Source organism: Procambarus clarkii, chromosome 55 (assembly GCF_040958095.1).
Source record: "Procambarus clarkii isolate CNS0578487 chromosome 55, FALCON_Pclarkii_2.0, whole genome shotgun sequence".
Taxonomy (NCBI): Eukaryota; Metazoa; Arthropoda; class Malacostraca; order Decapoda; family Cambaridae; genus Procambarus; species Procambarus clarkii.
In genome coordinates this window covers 14,182,669-14,202,846 of record NC_091204.1, presented here as the reverse complement: position 1 = coordinate 14,202,846, position 20,178 = coordinate 14,182,669, and the positions used below count along the sequence as shown (strand labels likewise).

Here is a 20,178-nt window from a genome sequence, read left to right as displayed (position 1 = left end):
GAAAGAAACTCTGCCCAATGTTTCTCGCTGGCGCCTGGGATCGAACCCAGGACCACAGGATCACAAGTCCAGCGTGCTGTCCGCTCGGCCGACCGGCTCTCTACCATGTCGTAGCTCAGTAGATTAAGGCAGCGTCTGGGATGCTCCCGGACGCAGGTTCGAATCCCCGTCACGGCCCTTGTGGATTTGTTCATCTGCCATATATTTTTTTATCTCGCAAACATCACCAGGATGCTGCCCGAAGCAGCTGTCTGACTCCCAGATACATATTTAATATTAGGTGAACATGCGCATCTGGTGAAAGAAACTCTGCCCATTTGTTTCCGCCTCCACCGGGGATCGAACCCGGAACCTCAGGACTACGAATCCCGAGCGCTGTCCACTCAGCTGTCAGGCCCCATGAGGCCATACACACACATTGGGATATGAGAATAGGGAGATGAGATAAGAGGAAATGAGGGAACAGGTTCGAAGCTCGTAAGATAATTATCAGGGGAAAGCGCCAAGCCATTACGACTATATAGCACTGGGAAGGGATCAGGATAAGGATTTGGGATGGGACGGAGGGAAAGGAATGGTGCCCAACCACTTGTGGACGGTCGGGGATTGAACGCCGACCTGCAGGAAGGGAGACCGTCGCTCTACCGTCCAGCCCAAGTGGTTGTGTTCGAAGCTGGTAGTAGAGCCGAATTCGAGGTGTATATCCCTTGAACTTGTACCATCACCCCCGATAATACTCGGTCGACACCCAGGGCTCTAGGGGACTCGAACCCTGGACCCGACGCGTGTGAAGCCGAAGCTCTATCGACCGGGCTATTGAGTGACCTTAATAGGGAAAGTTTGCCAGGGTGTTGTGTTGGGGTGTCCGCCGCTAAAGATGCCCTCTCCCTGGTGATGCTTGCCTAACAGCATCAGTGTCTCGCAAGACAATGGGTCGGGATAATTGAATTGTGCAACACTGCACTTTCCTGCTGAAATAGAACACATGTGGAGCAACCCGGGTTGGACGTCCTCCAGGATAGTTAGAAAAGGACGGATAGGTTGGGTTGGATAGATAGTAATAACGCAGAATAGACACACGCACGAGGATTGGATACGATAGATATCCTATCTATTGGATAGGTCGGGCTTGTGTTGTATAGGATGCTTTAAATGTACTTTGATTTATGTGGACGTGAAGATCTCGTTTGCCAAAGCGAAACATCTACATCATCATTTAGTCTGTTTTCCGCCATCAGACGGCCTCTCACCAGCTGACACTGTCAACACCAGCTGACAACACCAGCTGACAATGCCACTTGTATCGACCACCAAGTATAGCGACCGCTGCTAATATCAATTCTGAACATAGGAAGGCTCTTAAGGGATGATAAGGATATAGTGATGAGGTGATCTGATAGTGATAACCCTTCATGGTGGTGACTGATGGTGTTGGGGCTCAGTATTGGTGGTGAATTCATTATTATTCCCCCCCCCCTGCTTTTTCACCATCATCTTTATTTTTTCCCCATAGCTTCTGAACACTGTCATCACTATTGTCTGGCGTCACCATCACTGTTGTTCATCATCCCTTCGGTGTCATTAGTACCATCTTCACTATCATTATCACCAGCATCACTATCATTATCACCAGCATCACTTATCACCGCCATCCTTGATCACTATCAGTTACACAATCTTCACTATCATTCTGATTCATTATCCTCCTCCTCTCCCACTACATAAATCTCGTATTCCTCACTTCCTCTTCCTTCCTCTCTCACTATCTTCTCTCCCTTTCCCACTTCCTATCCTTTACTCTCACACTCATCCACTCCATCTCTTCCTACTATTCCTTTCCCCCTGTCCCATCCCTAATCCTTATCCTAACCCCTTCCCAGTGCTGTATAGTCATAATGACGTGGCGCTTTCTCCTGATAGTTCACCTCTCTTCCATAGATACCATTCTCTACGTGTGTGTGTGTGTGTGTGTGTGTGTGTGTGTGTGTGTGTGTGTGTGTGTCTGTGTGTGTCTGTGTGTGTGCGTGTGTGTGTGTGTGTGTGTGTGTGTGTGTGTGTGTGTGTGAGTGTGTGTGTGTGTGTGTGTGTGTGTGTGTGTGTGTGTGTGTGTGTGTGTGTGAGTGTGTGTGTGTGTGTGTGTGTGTGTGTGTGTGTGTGTGTGTGTGTGAGTGTGTGTGTGTGTGTGTGAGTGTGTGTGTGTGTGTGTGTGTGTGTGTGTGTGTGTGTGTGAGTGTGTGTGTGAGTGTGTGTGTGTGTGTGTGTGTGTGTGTGTGTGTGTGTGTGTGTGTGTGTGTGTGTGTGTGTGTGTGTGTGTGTATGTGTGTGTGTAGATAAAGATAAACTGTTTAACACGGGTGGTTCGCGCACAAGGGGCCACAGGTGGAAACAAATGAGTGCTCAAATGAGCCACAGGGACGTTAGAAAGAACTTTTTCAGTATCAGAGCAGTTAACAGGTGGAATGCATTAGGCAGTGATGTGGTGGAGGCTGACTCCATACACAGTTTCAAATGTAGATATGATAGAGCCCATTAGGCTCAGGAACCTGTACACCTGTTGATTGACGGTTGAGAGGCGGGACCAAAGAGCCGAAGCTCAACCCCCGCAACCACAACTAGGTGAGTAGAACTAGGTGAGTACACCCACACACAAAGGCGGGATACAAGAGCTAAAGATCCATCCTGTAGGCATAAATATGTGAGTACACACACACACATGTTTACATAGGATGAGGTAGAAGACATCCATTAACTCATGGTACTGTATTATCCTTCACTTCATATTCATATCCATAATTCACTACTAAAACAGCCAGGGAGGGATAGCAGGACGTGGAGCTACAGAAGCGGTTTGGCAACATTAAGGAATTGTATAGTAGATCGTCTTAGAGACTAATAATATTTCCCTAAAACAGTGATTGTAGGCAATGGCACGTAAGACCAGTGTTGGAGAGAATAACCAGTGGTGGAGACCGGTGTTGGTGAGAATAACCAGTGGTGGAGACCAGTGTTGGTGAGAATAACCAGTGGTGGAGACCAGTGTTGGTGAGAATAACCAGTGGTGGAGACCGGTGTTGGAGAGAATAACCAGTGGTGGAGACCAGTGTTGGTGAGAATAACCAGTGGTGGAGACCAGTGTTGGTGAGAATAACCAGTGGTGGAGACCGGTGTTGGTGAGAATAACCAGTGGTGGAGACCGGTGTTGGTGAGAATAACCAGTGGTGGAGACCGGTGTTGGTGAGAATAACCAGTGGTGGAGACCGGTGTTGGTGAGAATAACCAGTGGTGGAGACCGGTGTTGGTGAGAATAACCAGTGGTGGAGACCGGTGTTGGTGAGAATAACCAGTGGTGGAGACCAGTGTTGGTGAGAATAACCAGTGGTGGAGACCGGTGTTGGTGAGAATAACCAGTGGTGGAGACCAGTGTTGGTGAGAATAACCAGTGGTGGAGACCAGTGTTGGTGAGAATAACCAGTGGTGGAGACCAGTGTTGGTGAGAATAACCAGTGGTGGAGACCGGTGTTGGAGAGAATAACCAGTGGTGGAGACCGGTGTTGGAGAGAATAACCAGTGGTGGAGACCGGTGTTGGTGAGAATAACCAGTGGTGGAGACCAGTGTTGGTGAGAATAACCAGTGGTGGAGACCGGTGTTGGAGAGAATAACCAGTGGTGGAGACCGGTGTTGGTGAGAATAACCAGTGGTGGAGACCGGTGTTGGTGAGAATAACCAGTGGTGGAGACCGGTGTTGGTGAGAATAACCAGTGGTGGAGACCGGTGTTGGTGAGAATAACCAGTGGTGGAGACCGGTGTTGGTGAGAATAACCAGTGGTGGAGACCAGTGTTGGTGAGAATAACCAGTGGTGGAGACCAGTGTTGGTGAGAATAACCAGTGGTGGAGACCGGTGTTGGTGAGAATAACCAGTGGTGGAGACCGGTGTTGGTGAGAATAACCAGTGGTGGAGACCGGTGTTGGAGAGAATAACCAGTGGTGGAGACCAGTGTTGGTGAGAATAACCAGTGGTGGAGACCAGTGTTGGTGAGAATAACCAGTGGTGGAGACCGGTGTTGGAGAGAATAACCAGTGGTGGAGACCAGTGTTGGTGAGAATAACCAGTGGTGGAGACCGGTGTTGGTGAGAATAACCAGTGGTGGAGACCGGTGTTGGTGAGAATAACCAGTGGTGGAGACCGGTGTTGGTGGGAATAACTAGTGGTGGAGACCAGTGTTGGAGAGAATAACCAGTGGTGGAAACCAGTATTGGTATGAAAAAATGTGTTACATACCACTGATATTATTTGTAAGTATTGTTAATACCTGGAACCCAGCAAGTGTGCTAAGATAAGTGCCGCGGGCCCCTTGGGCACGGTGGTGTGACCTAGTGGTGTGGGCACCGGGTCTCCTCCTAGTGGTGTCTCCAATCTCCAATCCCCCCCCCCCCCCACAAGACAAGCGAGTCTGAGACACGATGTAGCTCGATTCTGGAACGATTTTGAGCAATTTGGGGACACGGAAGATCACTTCACTGGCATTTCCGCAGTGCCAGAACCCTCCGGAGTGCCCCAGAACCCTCCGGAGTGCCCCAGAACCCTCTTGAGTGCCTCAGAACCCTCCGGAGTGCCCTAGAACCCTCCGGAGTGCCCCAGAACCCTCTTGAGTGCCTCAGAACCCTCCGGAGTGCCCTAGAACCCTCCGGAGTGCCCCCAGAACCCTCCGGAGTACCCCAGAACCCTCCGGAGTGCCCCAGAATCCTCCGGAGTACCCCAGAACCCTCCGGAGTGCCCCAGAACCCTCCGGAGTGCCCCAGAAGGACTCATAGCTCCTGAAAGCACCCCGAAAGAGTAGGCCCATAGGAAGCATCTTGAACACCCATCGAGCAGACATGAGCTGCGCTCTTGGGCTGCTGGAAGAGGGCGCGGACGCTGCTGGAATGGTGGTGGGTGTCCAGCGCCCAGCGCCCCCTCGACGGAGACGTTCAGGTAAGCTGCCTGCGTCTGCTGGCTGAGCAGAGACTATCAAATATTTTCTTGATAAATCCTTTAGTGTAGATATTCTAATGATAAATGTTTTATCTATAGGTCAAAATTAATCTATAAAAAAATATCTATATCTATAAAATAAAAATATAGGTCAAAATAAACAAATTCGGCGTTTATTGACCTTTATTTGTTATTGTTAAATATGTGTTTGGTGTGTGTGTGTTTTATTGAAGATCATCGAGGTGTGATGAGTTTAATTTACACCTGGATCATTTATTATATGTTTTGTCATGCCTCTTTTTAGGTATGATATTGGTGTGTTTAGGTATGATATTGGTGTATTTAGATATGATATTGGTGTGTTTAGGTATGATATTGGCGTATTTAGGCATGCTATTGGTGTATTTAGATATGATATTGGTGTATTTAGGTATGATATTGGTGTATTTAGGTATGATATTGGTGTATTTAGGCATGCTATTGGTGTATTTAGGTATGATATTGGTGTATTTAGGTATGATATTGGTGTATTTAGGTATGATATTGGTGTATTTAGGCATGCTATTGGTGTATTTAGGCATGCTATTGGTGTATTTAGATATGATATTGGTGTATTTAGGTATGATATTGGCGTATTTAGGCATGCTATTGGTGTATTTAGATATGATATTGGTGTATTTAGGTATGATATTGGTGTATTTAGGTATGATATTGGTGTATTTAGGCATGCTATTGGTGTATTTAGATATGATATTGGTGTATTTAGGTATGATATTGGTGTATTTAGGCATGATATTGGTGTATTTAGATATGATATTGGTGTATTTAGGTATGATATTGGTGTATTTAGGTATGATATTGGTGTATTTAGGTATGATATTGGTGTATTTAGATATGATATTGGTGTATTTAGGCAAGCTATTGGTGTATTTAGGTATGATATTGGTGTAGTTTGGCATGATATGTGTCTATTTAGGCATGATATTGGTATATTTAGGTATGAATTTGGATAATTCACGATATTGGCTTATTTAGGCATGTTTTTCTATATTTAGGCATATTTTTTTTATATGTAGTTGGTTAATATAGACCTGTAGTTTATTACCATGGATTCCCTGTTAGTATTTATATAATATTCACCTAATCCATTATTTATTTTTTAAATGAAGTTTGTTTTTGGTAAGTTTTAATTTTAACTTGTTAATTTGGTTATAAATGTTCTCCCTTACTGAGTAAATCACACTGAAGACTTATTGTTCTATTAAAGGTGTTAATGTGAAGGTAGAACATAGATATGAACAGATACTGTGTGGAGAACATAGGAAAGTGAGAGATTATGTGAAGAACAAGGATGGTAACAGAGAAATTGATGATGAAATATAAGAATAGGGACATGATGAAATATAAGAATAGGGACACATACTTGACAGGTTATCAGCAATACTGAAGGAGCTTTGATTAATGTGAAGGAGCTTTGATTAATGTGAAGGAGCTTTGATTAATGTGAAGGAGCTTTGATTAATGTGAAGGAGCTTTGATTAATGTGAAGGAGCTTTGATTAATGTGAAGGAGCTTTGATTAATGTGAAGGAGCTTTGATTAATGTGAAGGAGCTTTGATTAATGTGAAGGAGCTTTGATTAATGTGAAGGAGCTTTGATTAATGTGAAGGAGCTTTGATTAATGTGAAGGAGCTTTGATTAATGTGAAGGAGCTTTGATTAATGTGAAGGAGCTTTGATTAATGGACATAATTCTATATCGTTGTTGGTAAGAAATACAAGCAATCCCAACTACTAATATAAACACTATAGAACATATAAACCACGACTAATATTGTAGACACTGAAGCACGTGGATTAAAAATACAACAACATCGTAAACAGTAAAGAACATGGATGTATTTTTGTTGTATTTGCTATCTTGAAGTGGCTACTACAGCCAGGGGGTAAGTATTACATAAAGATATCAGTCTTTACTGTATTTTTCATGGTTGCCAACACTGGTTTGATGTTCAACATATTACATGCTACACATTTTTTTTTATTTAAATCAAATTACGAACAATATGATTGGAATTCATTGAAATAGAGAGGAAAACTGTTTAAGTCTATTCAAATTACGAAGACAATTACTGTACTTCGATTTTAGGATAGATATTCGAGGTGTTATCCTCCTTCCCGTTATCCAGACTCCACACCCCCAAATCCATCCCTACCTCCTTAATCCACCTCAACCCCATCTCAACCATCTTCACAACCCTCAACCCGACCTCAACAACCCGACCTCCATGCACTCCACCCCTGCCCCCCCCCCCCCCCGCCCTCCCCATCACATCCCAAACTCATGACTCACAGTTGACAGCTGCTGAAGGGCACGTGATATTAAATACATGCACGTAGGCATTGTTAATGTGAGCAGTATTGTGCACACTGGCCTGTCGTACACTGTTATCCTTGTTATCCTTGTTTAGCATTGGTTATCATCCTCGTTGCAATCATCCCTGTTGCTATTGTTCATGTTTTTCAGTTATCCTGAGCTTAATGGACGAACTTTAAAGACATGAGTGCATGTTTGTGTGACACACACACACACACACACACACACACACACACACACACACACACACACACACACACACACACACACACACACACCATCATCGCAGTTTACGCGGGATAACGAAGGCTTGCGTTACTGCCCCATCGTCAGAACCATCCACCAGATATAACATCTTGCCCTCAGCGTCCTGGTCATTCCACCCCTAAAGTTGAGGCGTTGTGGGGTAGGAGAGAATGGGGTGCCATGGGTAGAAGCTGGGTAGAGAGAAGGACGAAACTGGGTAGAGGGTAGGACGAAGGCCGAGTCTTTGAGGGGAGAAGATTTAGGGAGGGCGAGGCGGCCACTTTAACATCAAAGGGAAGGGGAAGGGAGTCAGATTTAGTCCATTAACTCGGAGAGGCGAGGTGACGGGCCCGTGGCGGATGGGAACAAGGGACACTGAGCACTAATAAAGTGCCAATTAACCGGGTGAAGTTAGTGGGCTGTGAGTGGCAGGCATTAAGGTGTCACTCTTGTCACCTGGGGAGTTACAGGGTATTGAACCGAGACTTGTAGCAAGGTCTCATGATGCTAGTTGAAGTTAGAATGTATTTAAGTCGGGTGTACTGTGATCTCTGTCTGTCTCTGTCTCTCTCTCTCTGTCTCTCTCTCTCTCTCTCTCTCTCTCTCCCTGTCTGTCTCTCTTTCCCTCTCTCTTTCTCTTTCTATCTTTCTCTCTCTCTCTCTCTCTCTCTCTCTCTCTCTCTCTCTCTCTCTCTCTCTCTCTCTCTCTCTCTCTCTCTCTCTCTCTCTCTCTCTCTCCCTGTCTCTCTCTCTCCCTGTCTGTCTCTCTTTCTATCTCTCTCTCTCTCTCTCTCTCTCTCTCTCTCTCTCTCTCTCTCTCTCTCTCTCTCTCTCTCTCTCTCTCTCTCCCTGTCTGTCTCTCTTTCTCTCTCTCTCTCTCTCTCTCTCTCTCTCTCTCTCTCTCTCTCTCTCTCTCTCTCTCTCTCTCTCTCTCTCTCTCTCTCTCTCTCTCTCTCTCTCTCTTTCTCCCTCTCTCTCTCTCTCTTTCTCCCTCTCTCTTTCTCTCTCTTTCTCTCTCTCTTTCTCTCTGTCTCTGTCTGTCTGTCTCTGTCTGTCTGTCTCTCTCTCTCTCTCTCTCTCTCTCTCTCTCTCTCTCTCTCTCTCTCTCTCTCTCTCTCGTTCTCTGTCTGTCTGTCTCTCTCTCTGTCTGTCTGTCTTTCTCTCTCTCTCTCTCTCATCAGACGCATAACTAAAAACGACCGAGCAGGAATTGCTCATTTCATATTTTAATTTAGAATTTTTTTTTTATCATCAGAGATAATTTAGTTTGTTGTGGTCATGTGGATGCTTAAACGAATGGCGGGAATTCTTTAAACATCTTCAAATTATGAATTGAATTAAAATATTTTAAATGGCCTTAAAATGTTATGCTTCACTGTGTGTCACCACTATTTTAAAAAAAGGCAGAAAGAGCTGAGCAGGAAACTACTGTTCAAGAGCTCAACAGGAAACTACTGTTCAAGAGCTCAGCAGGAAACTACTGTTCAAGAGCTCAGCAGGAAACTACTATCCAAGATCTGAGCAGGAAACTACCCCTTCAAGAGCTGAGCAGGAAACTACCCCTTCAAGATCTGAGCAGGAAACTACCCCTTCAAGAGCTGAGCAGGAAACTACCCCTTCAAGAGCTGAGCAGGAAACTACCCCTTCAAGAGCTGAGCAGGAAACTACCCCTTCAAGAGCTGAGCAGGAAACTACCCCTTCAAGAGCTGAGCAGGAAACTACCCTCCAAGAGCTCAGCAGAAAACTACCCTCCAAGAGCTCAGCAGAAAACTACCCTCCAAGAGCTCAGCAGAAAACTACCCTCCAAGAGCTCAGCAGAAAACTACCCTCCAAGAGCTCAGCAGAAAACTACCCTCCAAGAGCTCAGCAGGAAACTACCCTCCAAGAGATCAGCAGGAAACTACCCTCCAAGAGCTCAGCAGGAAACTACCCTCCAAGAGCTCAGCAGGAAACTACCCTCCAATCAGCTTGACGTAAAACATCTGCAAGCAAATGGAGCGATTCCTAAGGGAGGTTATCTTGAGATATCTTGATGGTTATCTTGAGATATCTTGATGGTTATCTTGAGATATCTTGAGATATCTTGATGGTTATCTTGAGATATCTTGATGGTTATCTTGAGATATCTTGATGGTTATCTTGAGATATCTTGATGGTTATCTTGAGATATCTTGATGGTTATCTTGAGATATCTTGATGGTTATCTTGAGATATCTTGATGGTTATCTTGAGATATCTTGATGGTTATCTTGAGATGATTTCGGGGAGGGAATCATTCACAATCTTTCAGTGAACAATCTTGCAAAATCGACTCAACATGGGATTGTTAAAGACAGATCCAGCCTTTCAAACCTGCTCGCGTTTTTAGTTTGGCTTCCTGCAGGTCGGCGTTCAATCCCCGACCGTCCAAGTGGTTGGGCGCCATTCCTTACCGCCCGGCCCATCCCAAATCCTTATCCTGACCCCTTCCCAGGGCTATATAGTCGTAATGGCTTGGCGCTTTCATCTGATAATTAAAAAAATGTGTGTGTACTCACCTAGTTGTGCTTGCGGGGGTTGAGCACTGGCTCTTTGGTCCCGCCTCTCAACTGTCAATCAACTGGTGTAGAGGTTCCTGAGCCTATTGGGCTCTATCATATCTACACTTGAAACTGTGTATGGAGTCAGCCTCCACCACATCACTGCCTAATGCATTCCACTTGTTAACTACTCTGACATTGAAAAAGTTCTTTCTAACGTCCCTGTGGCTTATTTGGGTACTCAGTTTCCATCTGTATCCCCTTCTTCGCGTACCACCAGTGTTAAAAAGTTTATCCTTATCTTCCCTGTCAATACCCCTGAGAATTTTGTAGGTAGTGATCATGTCTCCCCTTACTCTTCTGTCTTCCAGTTTCGTGAGGTGCATCTCACGCAGTTTTTCCTCGTAACTCGTGTGTGTGTGTGTGTGTGTGTATTCACCTAGTTGCGCTTGCGGGGGTTGAGCTTTGCTCTTTCGGCCCGCCTCTCAACTGTCAATCAACTGTTTATTAACTACTTTTTTTTCTACACCACACACACACCAGGAAGCAGCCCGTGACAGCTGACTACCTCCCAGGTACCTATTTACTGCTAGGTAACAGGGGCATCAGGGTGAAAGAAACTTTGCCCATTTGTTTCTGCCTCGTGCGGGAATCGAACCCGCGCCACAGAGTGTGTGTGTGTTGCTGTTTGGTGTACACCCAGGCTGTGTGTTCAGTAATTTGCTGAAGCTAAACATTCAGAAAGTTAAAAAATTATGATAAAATGTCGGGGTGGACAGAGAGCTTTACTGAGGGCCGCACGGTACATGTTAGCTCCAGGATGGTATCGTTTATAACATCTTTATTAGATGTTAATTGATGTTAAACATTAATATTTTATAACTGCATGTTAAAACTACTTTTATTTCGTGGTTAATATCCTCCTCTTGAGGAACCAATATATATATATATATATGTCGTACCTAGTAGCCAGAACGTACTTTCCAGCCTACTATGCAAGGCCCGATTTGCCTAATAAGCCATGTTTTCATGAATTAATGTTTTTACGACTACCTAACCTACCTAACCTAACCTAACCTAACGTTTTCGGCTACCTAACCTAACCTAACATATAAAGATAGGTTAGGATAGGTTAGGTAGGGTTGGTTAGGTTTGGTCATATATCTACATTAACTTTAACTCCAATAAAAAAAAATTGACCTCATACATAATGATATGGGTAGCTTTATCATTTCATAAGAAAAACAATAGAGAAAATATATTAATTCAGGAAAACTTGGCTTATTAGGCAAATCGGGCCTTGCATAGTAGGCTGAGAAGTGCGTTCTGGCTACTAGGTACGACATATATATATATATATATATATATATATATATATATATATATATATATATATGACCGAAAAAGTAAGATTAATAATTCTAACACGAATTTTCTCAATCTTTCGTACATTTCTTTTCACTGTTGGTGGTAATTCAAAAATCAATTCTCCAAAATTCATTTTTATTTTTATTTCTAGTCTAGTAGTCTAGTTTTAGTCTAGTAGACTAAAAATAAAAATGAATTTTGGAGAATTGATTTTTGAATTACCACCAACAGTGAAAAGAAATGTACGAAAGATTGAGAAAATTCGTGTTAGAATTATTAATCTTACTTTTTCGGTCATATTTAATAATATATGTCTACAGGAAAGACTGCTACCAAAATATACTAATATATATATATATATATATATATATATATATATATATATATATATATATATGTACAACATATATATATATATATATATATATATATATATATATATATATATATATATATATATATATATATATATATAATTTTTTTTTGCTGTGATGAATACAATCCTTTACGCTAATCGCGTGCTGCCAGACTGCTTCCCTACGTACGATCATTACAATCATGTCACGCGCAACCAAATTCCTGTCACCACTACATATAAGATCATTATTGCGCCAACACGAGCTGCTAGAGACTCTTTTCGCCGCCACACGTACGATCAGTTCATGTCAGTCGCCTGTAGGTTGCTGCCGCCGCCACACGTACGATCAGTTCATGTCAGTCGCCTGTAGGTTGCTGCCGCCGCCACACGTACGATCAGTTCATGTCAGTCGCCTGTAGGTTGCCGCCGCCGCCACACGTACGATCAGTTCATGTCAGTCGCCTGTAGGTTGCTGCCGCCGCCACACGTACGATCAGTTCATGTCAGTCGCCTGTAGGCTACTGCCGCCGCCACACGTACGATCAGTTCATGTCAGATGCCTGTAGGCTACTGCCGCCGCCACACGTACGATCAGTTCATGTCAGTCGCCTGTAGGTTGCTGCCGCCGCCACACGTAGGATCAGTTCACGTCAGTCGCCTGTAAGCTACTGCCGCCGCCACACGTAGGATCAGTTCGTGTCAGTCGCCTGTAGGCTACTGCCGCCGCCACACGTAGGATCAGTTCGTGTCAGTCGCCTGTAGGTTGCTGCCGGCGCTACACGTATGATCAGTTCGTGTCAGTCGCCTGTAGGTTGCTGTCGCCGCCACACGTACGATCAGTTCACGCCAGTCGACCACAGGCTGCCGCCGCCGCCACACGTACGATCAGTTCATGCCAGTCGACCACAGGCTGCCGCCACCGCCACACGTACGATCAGTTCATGCCAGTCGACCACAGGCTGCCGCCACCGCCACACGTACGATCAGTTCATGCCAGTCGACCACAGGCTGCCGCCGCCGCCACACGTACGATCAGTAACTCCACTGTGTCACATGCCCCGCCGCCAGACGGACGAGCACGAGTCATGAACATCCAACCGTTGTGTCATCACCCAAAGTACATCGTGAAATCATCTGCAATTTAAATATTTTCTTCCCTCTGAAATTTTCAGTAAACGTATCGGCTGGTCAGTTAGTAATTCATATAACTTATTTAGCTAAATATTAATGCGTTTTTCAGTGCCATATATACTAGCCTCTATGCCACAGATACTCACAGACGCTTCTACGTATGATAGGCAATTTATAATATACACAATGGTCTGCAAATTGTGGCTTTTATGTACGCAAACTCTCCCTCTAGTTCTTTGAGTTTTTGCCATTGCAAATGGGATAATGGAAGCAGTGTTATGGAAATGATTCGTAATTTTGTATTCTTTGTGGGTCAGGTCTGAAAGGAGAGATTTGCTATTGTGTTGTCATGGAGGTGGGTGAGGATATGGTGCCTGGCTGTCTGTCTGTCTTCCCCTCAACCACCACTCCTCGTAGCATGCTACCATCTTTCCTTTCCCATAGGTCAATTTATGCCTTATTCTACTAAGTTTCCCTCGAAAACAACCCGAAATTTGGTTTGCCATCTTGTTCCTAATTACTGCTGGTGAAACGGAGGCGAGCAGTTGAGAATTGTTGCATAGTCAAACCTCCCTTGCCAGGGCTCGAACCCAGAGGATATCACTTGTATAAACTGAGAGTTGAACCATTGGATGTGACAACAGGAAACTTGTTAACCCAACATTTCAGGGGTACCCACAAGGATGAGAGGTGATTAGCCAGCTGGATTCGACCTGTGGTTTACACTGAACGATTTAAACATAAGGATATCAGAGTAGAAGGTCCTGATTGAATGAATAATAACAGTGTATTGACCTTTGAGTATCTGGTTGATGTAGGAATAACTTACTCAAGGTTATTCCCGCATCAGAGAATAACTACCACCAGAGAACAAAATGGTGGCACACCGAAAGGGAAATTATAAGGCGAGGAAAAAATTCCTAATAGGAATATCATGGGAAAAATAAATCAGAGAAAAACCCGTACAAGACATGATAGACCACATCACCAGTAAGGGAGGCGGTAGCACACAAGATTCTCCCGGTCCAAAAGGAAAATAATATATATTGAAGACCGCATCGTTCAATCAAGAATTTATAGAAGCAAAACGAGGACCTGAAGAAATAATGAGAATAAGAGGACACCAGGAAGTAAGAGGGAGATACAAGAGGACCCACAATGAGTACCTACGTGAAGGGAAACAGTGAGAGAAGAGACGCCACAGCCAATAAAGGGAAGATCAAACCCAAAACTTTTTGACAGTCACATCAGGAGGACGATAACAATGAGCAGGTGATGAAGCTGAAGAAGTGGGAGAACACTCGCTGAGAATGACAAGGTGGTGTGTGTGAGGAACTCTATAAGAAATTCTTGGAGGTCTTCAAATTACAGAAAGGATAATTGCCTGAAAAAAAGAGAGTTGGCGCGCTCACACACACACACACACACACACACACACACACACACACACACACACACACACACACACACACACACACACATTCAAGATTCTGAAGGGGATTGATAGGGTAGATAAAGACAGTCTATTTAACACAAGGGGAACACGCACAAGGGGACACAGGTGGAAACTGAGTGCCCAAATGAGCCACAGAGATATTAGAAAGAACTTTTTTAGTGTCAGAGTGGTTGACAAATGGAATGCATTAGGGGGTGATGTGGTGGAGGCTCACTCCATACACAGTTTCAAGTGTAGATATGACAGAGCCCGATAGGCTCAGGAATCTGTACACCTGTTGATTGACGGTTGAGAGGCGGGACCAAAGAGCCAGAGCTCAACCCCCGCAAACACAACTAGGTGAGTACACACACACACACCCACACACACACCCACACACACACCCACACACACACACACACACACCCACACCCACACACACACACACACACACACACACACACACACACACACACACACACACACACACACACACCCACACACACCCACACACACACCCACACACACACACACACACACCCACACACACACACACACACACACACACACACACACACACACACACACACACACACACACACACACCCACACACACCCACACACACACCCACACCCACACACACACACACACACACACACACACACACACACACACACACACACACACACACACACACACACACACACCCACACACACCCACACACACCCACACACACACCCACACCCACACACACACACACCCACATCCACACACACACACACACACACACACACACACACACACACACACACACCCACACACACACACACACACACCCACACACACACACACACACACACACACACACACCCACACCCACACACACCCACACACACACCCACACACACACACACACACACACCCACACCCACACACACACACACACACCCACACACACACACTCAGAAGACCAGTAGAGGTAATTTCCCTTTTATTATTGCCAAACATGGTAAATTGAGGACCAAGAGAGGCTGATATTTCTATGAACAAATCCACAAGGACCGTGATAAGGGTTCGAACCTACGCATGGGATTATCCCAGACGCGCCATAGTCATTTGTTCATTAAACTTCCTATACTTTTGATCTCTCTCTCTCTCTCTCTCTCTCTCTCTCTCTCTCTCTCTCTCTCTCTCTCTCTCTCTCTCTCTCTCTCTCTCTCTCGTCTTTCTCCCATTATATTTATTTACTTTGTGTCTTTTTACATTCGCGTGTTTGTAATTGCTTAGCATGTATATGAATGTATATTTGTCGTATTTTTGCATGTATATGAATGTATATTTGTCGTATTTTTGCATGTATATGAATGTATATTTGTCGTATTTTTGCATGTATATGGATAGTAGCATCATCTGTAAGTGGATGTAACTAATGCAGTTGTTCATGCATGCGTATACACATGTATTATATGAGTGTATGTGTATATTTGTGTGCGTTTTTTGCCACACATGTGAATGTTCATGTCTGAATCACTGGTAGACGTGAAAATGTGTTCACTGCACTGTGATGGTCCTCTAGTACAGTGAGTGTGTTCTCGACTCTCACTCGGTGACCACGGGTTCGATCCCCGGGTGGGGCAGACAAAGATTAGGTAGCATTTCCTTTCACCTAATGCCTGTGTTCGCCTAGCAGTAAATAGGTGCCCCGGAGTTAGTCAACTGTTGTGGGGAGGGGGGGGAGGGTCAGTAATTCTACCTTTGGGGGGCAGGAGGGGACCTCGAAACAAGCCTAATTTATATATATATATATATATATATATATATATATATATATATATATATATATATATATATATATATATGACAATGTCAGACCACGGAGGAAAAATGAAACAGGAAATTTCCTTTGATTTGACCTTCTGAAGATGTATTTAATATACGAAAGTACTTAAGGAAATTTCCTGTTTCATTTTTCCTCCGTGGTCTGACATTGTCACATTCTTAATCACGTGTTTATTTTCGTGATATACACACATATATATATATATATATATATATATATATATATATATATATATATATATATATATATATATATATATATATATATATATATATATACTTCCTGTCCCTGACAACGTGAATAATGAATAATTAAACACAGTTTCCTATGCACTATGCGTTATACACTGTTCCTAAGGAGTATGTTTCTATTCTGTGGTAAAGACAATACAGGATACATTGCTCTGTATGGACTAAGCTTCTCCATACACGCTTCTGTATGGTGTGTGTGTCTGAATGGCTCTCACGAAGCCTTTACAAGTCAGGCGTTCTTGAGCCGGGATTCACTATTACATATCCGGAGCTGCAAGGTGTGGGGCTGTTGTTGTTGTTGTTTCAGATTGAGCTACTCAGAACGAAGTTCAGTCCCCGTGGTGTAGTGGTAAGACACTCGCCTGGCGTGTTCCGCGAGCGTCATGGGTTCGTATCCTGGCCGGGGAGGATTTACTGGACGCAAATCCTTAATTGTAGCCTCTGTTTAACTCAACAGTAAAATGTGTACTTGGTTGTAACAACGATTCTTCGCGGCGGGGATCGTATTCCAGGGACCTGCCCGAAACGCTACGCGTACTAGTGGCTGTACAAGAATGTAACAACTCTTGTATATATCTCAAAAACAAAAAAAAATACGCCAGGGACTCGTAGCAAACAACGCTAGGGACTCGTAGCAAGCATCCCTTTGTGTGTATTTTACCTCAATAAACTTATTTCAATTTCAATTTCAATTTCAACTCTTGTATATATCTCAAAAAAAAAGTGTCCATGTAGCACGGGCTATGGTGAGCCCGTAAAAGGTGTGGGGGTAAACCATGCAGTATATACAAAGATGTAAGGTCATGAAGCCTGTACTACTTACGGGCTATTCATACCCGTGCCACCTCTTGGGTGGCTTAATCTGTATCAATCATGAAGCCTGGTATAGGCTCCTCGAGCCCTATAACTCCTCTTGCCACTAGTGAAGGTTTGCCATCACGGTTCTGGTAGGATGTAGTCCAGGAATTTTCATGAGCGTTGTTAGAAATTTTCGAAAGAAGGCGCCAAGCCAGAGAGGCGATGCATTGCAGGAAGATGCAAACCCAGTGTTGCTGGGGCCAGATTCACGAAAGCACTTACGCAAACACTTACGAACCTGTCCATCTTTTCTCAATCTTTGGCGGCTTTGTTTACAATTATTAAACAGTTAATGAGCTCCGAAGCACCAGGAGGCTGTTTATAACAATAATAACAGTTGATTGGCAAGTTTTCATGCTTGTAAACTGTTTAATAAATGTAACCAAAGCCGTCAAATATTGAGGAAAGATGTGCACGTTCGTAAGTGCTTGCGTAAGTGCTTTCGTGAATCTGGTTCCCTGGACGAGGGCGACTTCAGGGCCGTAGCGCGACATTCACCTGGCCCGTATTTAATATCAAACGCCTTTCTCGGAAAATTATCTAAAAGTTTTATTAATATATCAGATAATAATGTTATCTATCACCTATGCTTAGATAAAACTAAATTTTAAATTTCGCGAATAATGGGCAGAGAGAGGGAGGGAGAGAGAGAGAGAGAGAGAGAGAGAGAGAGAGAGAGAGGGGGAGGGAGAGAGAGATAGAGAGAGAGAGAGAGAGAGAGAGAGAGGGGGAGGGAGAGAGAGAGAGAGAGAGAGAGAGGGGGAGAGTGAGAGAGAGAGAGGGAGAGAGAGAGAGGGAGAGAGAGGGAGAGAGAGAGAGGGAGAGAGAGGGAGAGAGAGAAAGGGAGAGGGAGAGAGAGGGAGAGAGAGGGAGAGAGAGAGAGAGAGAGAGAGAGAGGGAGAGAGAGGGAGAGAGAGAGAGAGAGCGAGAGGGAGAGAGAGAGAGAGGGGTAGAGAGAGAGGGGTAGAGAGAGAGAGGTAGAGGGAGAGGGAAAGAGAGAGAGACAGAGAGAGAGACAGAGAGAGAGAGAGAGAGAGAGAGAGAGAGAGAGAGAGAGAGAGAGAGAGAGAGAGAGAGAGAGAGAGAGAGAGAGAGAGAGAGAAGACGGGAGAGGGCCGGGGTATGCAGGCAGGGAGCGGGCAGAGTTTGTAACCCAACAACTGTAGTCATCAATTCCTAACAGTGGAGACGCCCCCTGTCAAATACGCAAGTCTCCCTCCCTAGTGGAAGGTTTTCTGTCGTGCGGAGAGTTTGCACAGAGCTAACGTGTGTGCCTGGCACCTCTCAGGCTGGCACCAGTGGCTCTCTCAACCCCGTCGCGGGTAGTTGGCACTCGCTCGTGGCTCCTGTCACCACCACTGTAGCCGCCAGCCAGCTTCCGTCTACATCTCTCTCAATTACCATCCTCGTTTCATACGGGTTTCAGTCTCATGATGCTGATAAACAATGTGTCAGGTCGTTAGCTCTTGAAAATGATTCCTGAACGCGTTTGGATTTGCACATCACAAACCACCGATCTTGACACTATTGTCCCTGATATTCACCACTACGTTAGCACATCTACGCCATAACTCCCGTTACCACCCTGAGCAGCAACGAGTATCCACCGTTTTTAAGATATCAAATTGCCATCATTGTCAAGTGGTTTGGGCAACAGGTTCAGAGTAGCGCCGTCTCTCCTAGTCACCGCCTTCGTCATCAGCGTCCTCGGAGGACCTACAAACCTTGAAGGTCTGTTTTGGTGTGTGCACGTTCCTTCAGTCTGATATCTTGCTACACTCCTGCAGAATCTCACTAGATGTTGGTCTGATATCTTGCTACACTCCTGCAGAATCTCACTAGATGTTGGTCTGATATCTTGCTACACTCCTGCAGAATCTCACTAGATGTTGGTCTGATATCTTGCTACACTCCTGCAGAATCTCACTAGATGTTGGTCTGATATCTTGCTACACTCCTGCAGAATCTCACAAGATGTTGGTCTGATATCTTGCTACACTCCTGCAGAATCTCACTAGATGTTGGTCTGATATCTTGCTACACTCTTGCAGAATCTCACAAGATGTTGGTCTGATATCTTGCTACACTCCTGCAGAATCTCACAAGATGTTGGTCTGATATCTTGCTACACTCTTGCAGAATCTCACTAGATATTGGTCTTGCTCTCCTGCACCATCTTGATCATCTTCAACAACTTCTTTATCCATCTCCCTCGCAGCATCCGCCTTCTTCCTTGTCTTCGTCTACTTGAACTCCTTCGCCTCTTCTCCTCTTCTTAAAATCTTATCTTTTTAATCTTCATCTGATTTTTCCTTGTTAACATCTTCATTATATGTATACAGGGTGACCCAAAAGTCTGGCCCCATAGGGAAAGTATAAAAGAAAACTATAAGGTTTTGATTAGTATAATTTATGGATTATCACTTTATCAGGTATAATACAGGTTCAACATGTCATCCATATACTTCAATACCATTTCGAACGCGTTCAACGCAAGACCTTTGGTGTCGCCCAGTTGGGTGGGTGTGGAGCAAGACTAGTAACTGTGCGACTCACCATTGATGTAAAGTGCCTTGTATAGTGACTGTTGTGAGCCACTTGTTGAATCACTTGTGATATAAAAAGATTATTGATATATATATATATATATATATATATATATATATATATATATATATATATATATATATATATATATATATATATATATATATGTGTGACTCATCGCCTGTATATATATATATATATATATATATATATATATATATATATATATATATATATGTGTCTCATCGCCTGTATATATATATATATATATAT

The 20,178-nt window shown here is 44.1% G+C and overlaps 1 protein-coding gene across 16 annotated transcripts in view; it reads left to right on the top strand.

Annotated features, from left to right (window-relative positions):
* The window catches only part of LOC123755059 (probable 3',5'-cyclic phosphodiesterase pde-5), a 187,282-nt gene that overhangs the window by 76,178 nt on the left and 90,926 nt on the right, over positions 1 to 20,178 (top strand). For 3 of the 16 annotated variants that reach the window (XM_069305482.1, XM_069305484.1, XM_069305480.1), the window contains exon 1: positions 4,144 to 4,974. The exons of 9 other annotated variants lie outside the window; for them this stretch is intronic. In XM_069305482.1, coding sequence (XP_069161583.1) covers positions 4,878 to 4,974 — 97 coding nt within the window. In that variant the 5' untranslated portion in view covers positions 4,144 to 4,877. Of the gene's footprint in view, positions 1 to 4,140; positions 4,975 to 18,621; positions 19,090 to 20,178 lie in introns of those variants that run through there. 4 more of the 16 variants (XM_045737582.2, XM_045737568.2, XM_069305481.1 and 1 more) reach the window with 3 other exon arrangements.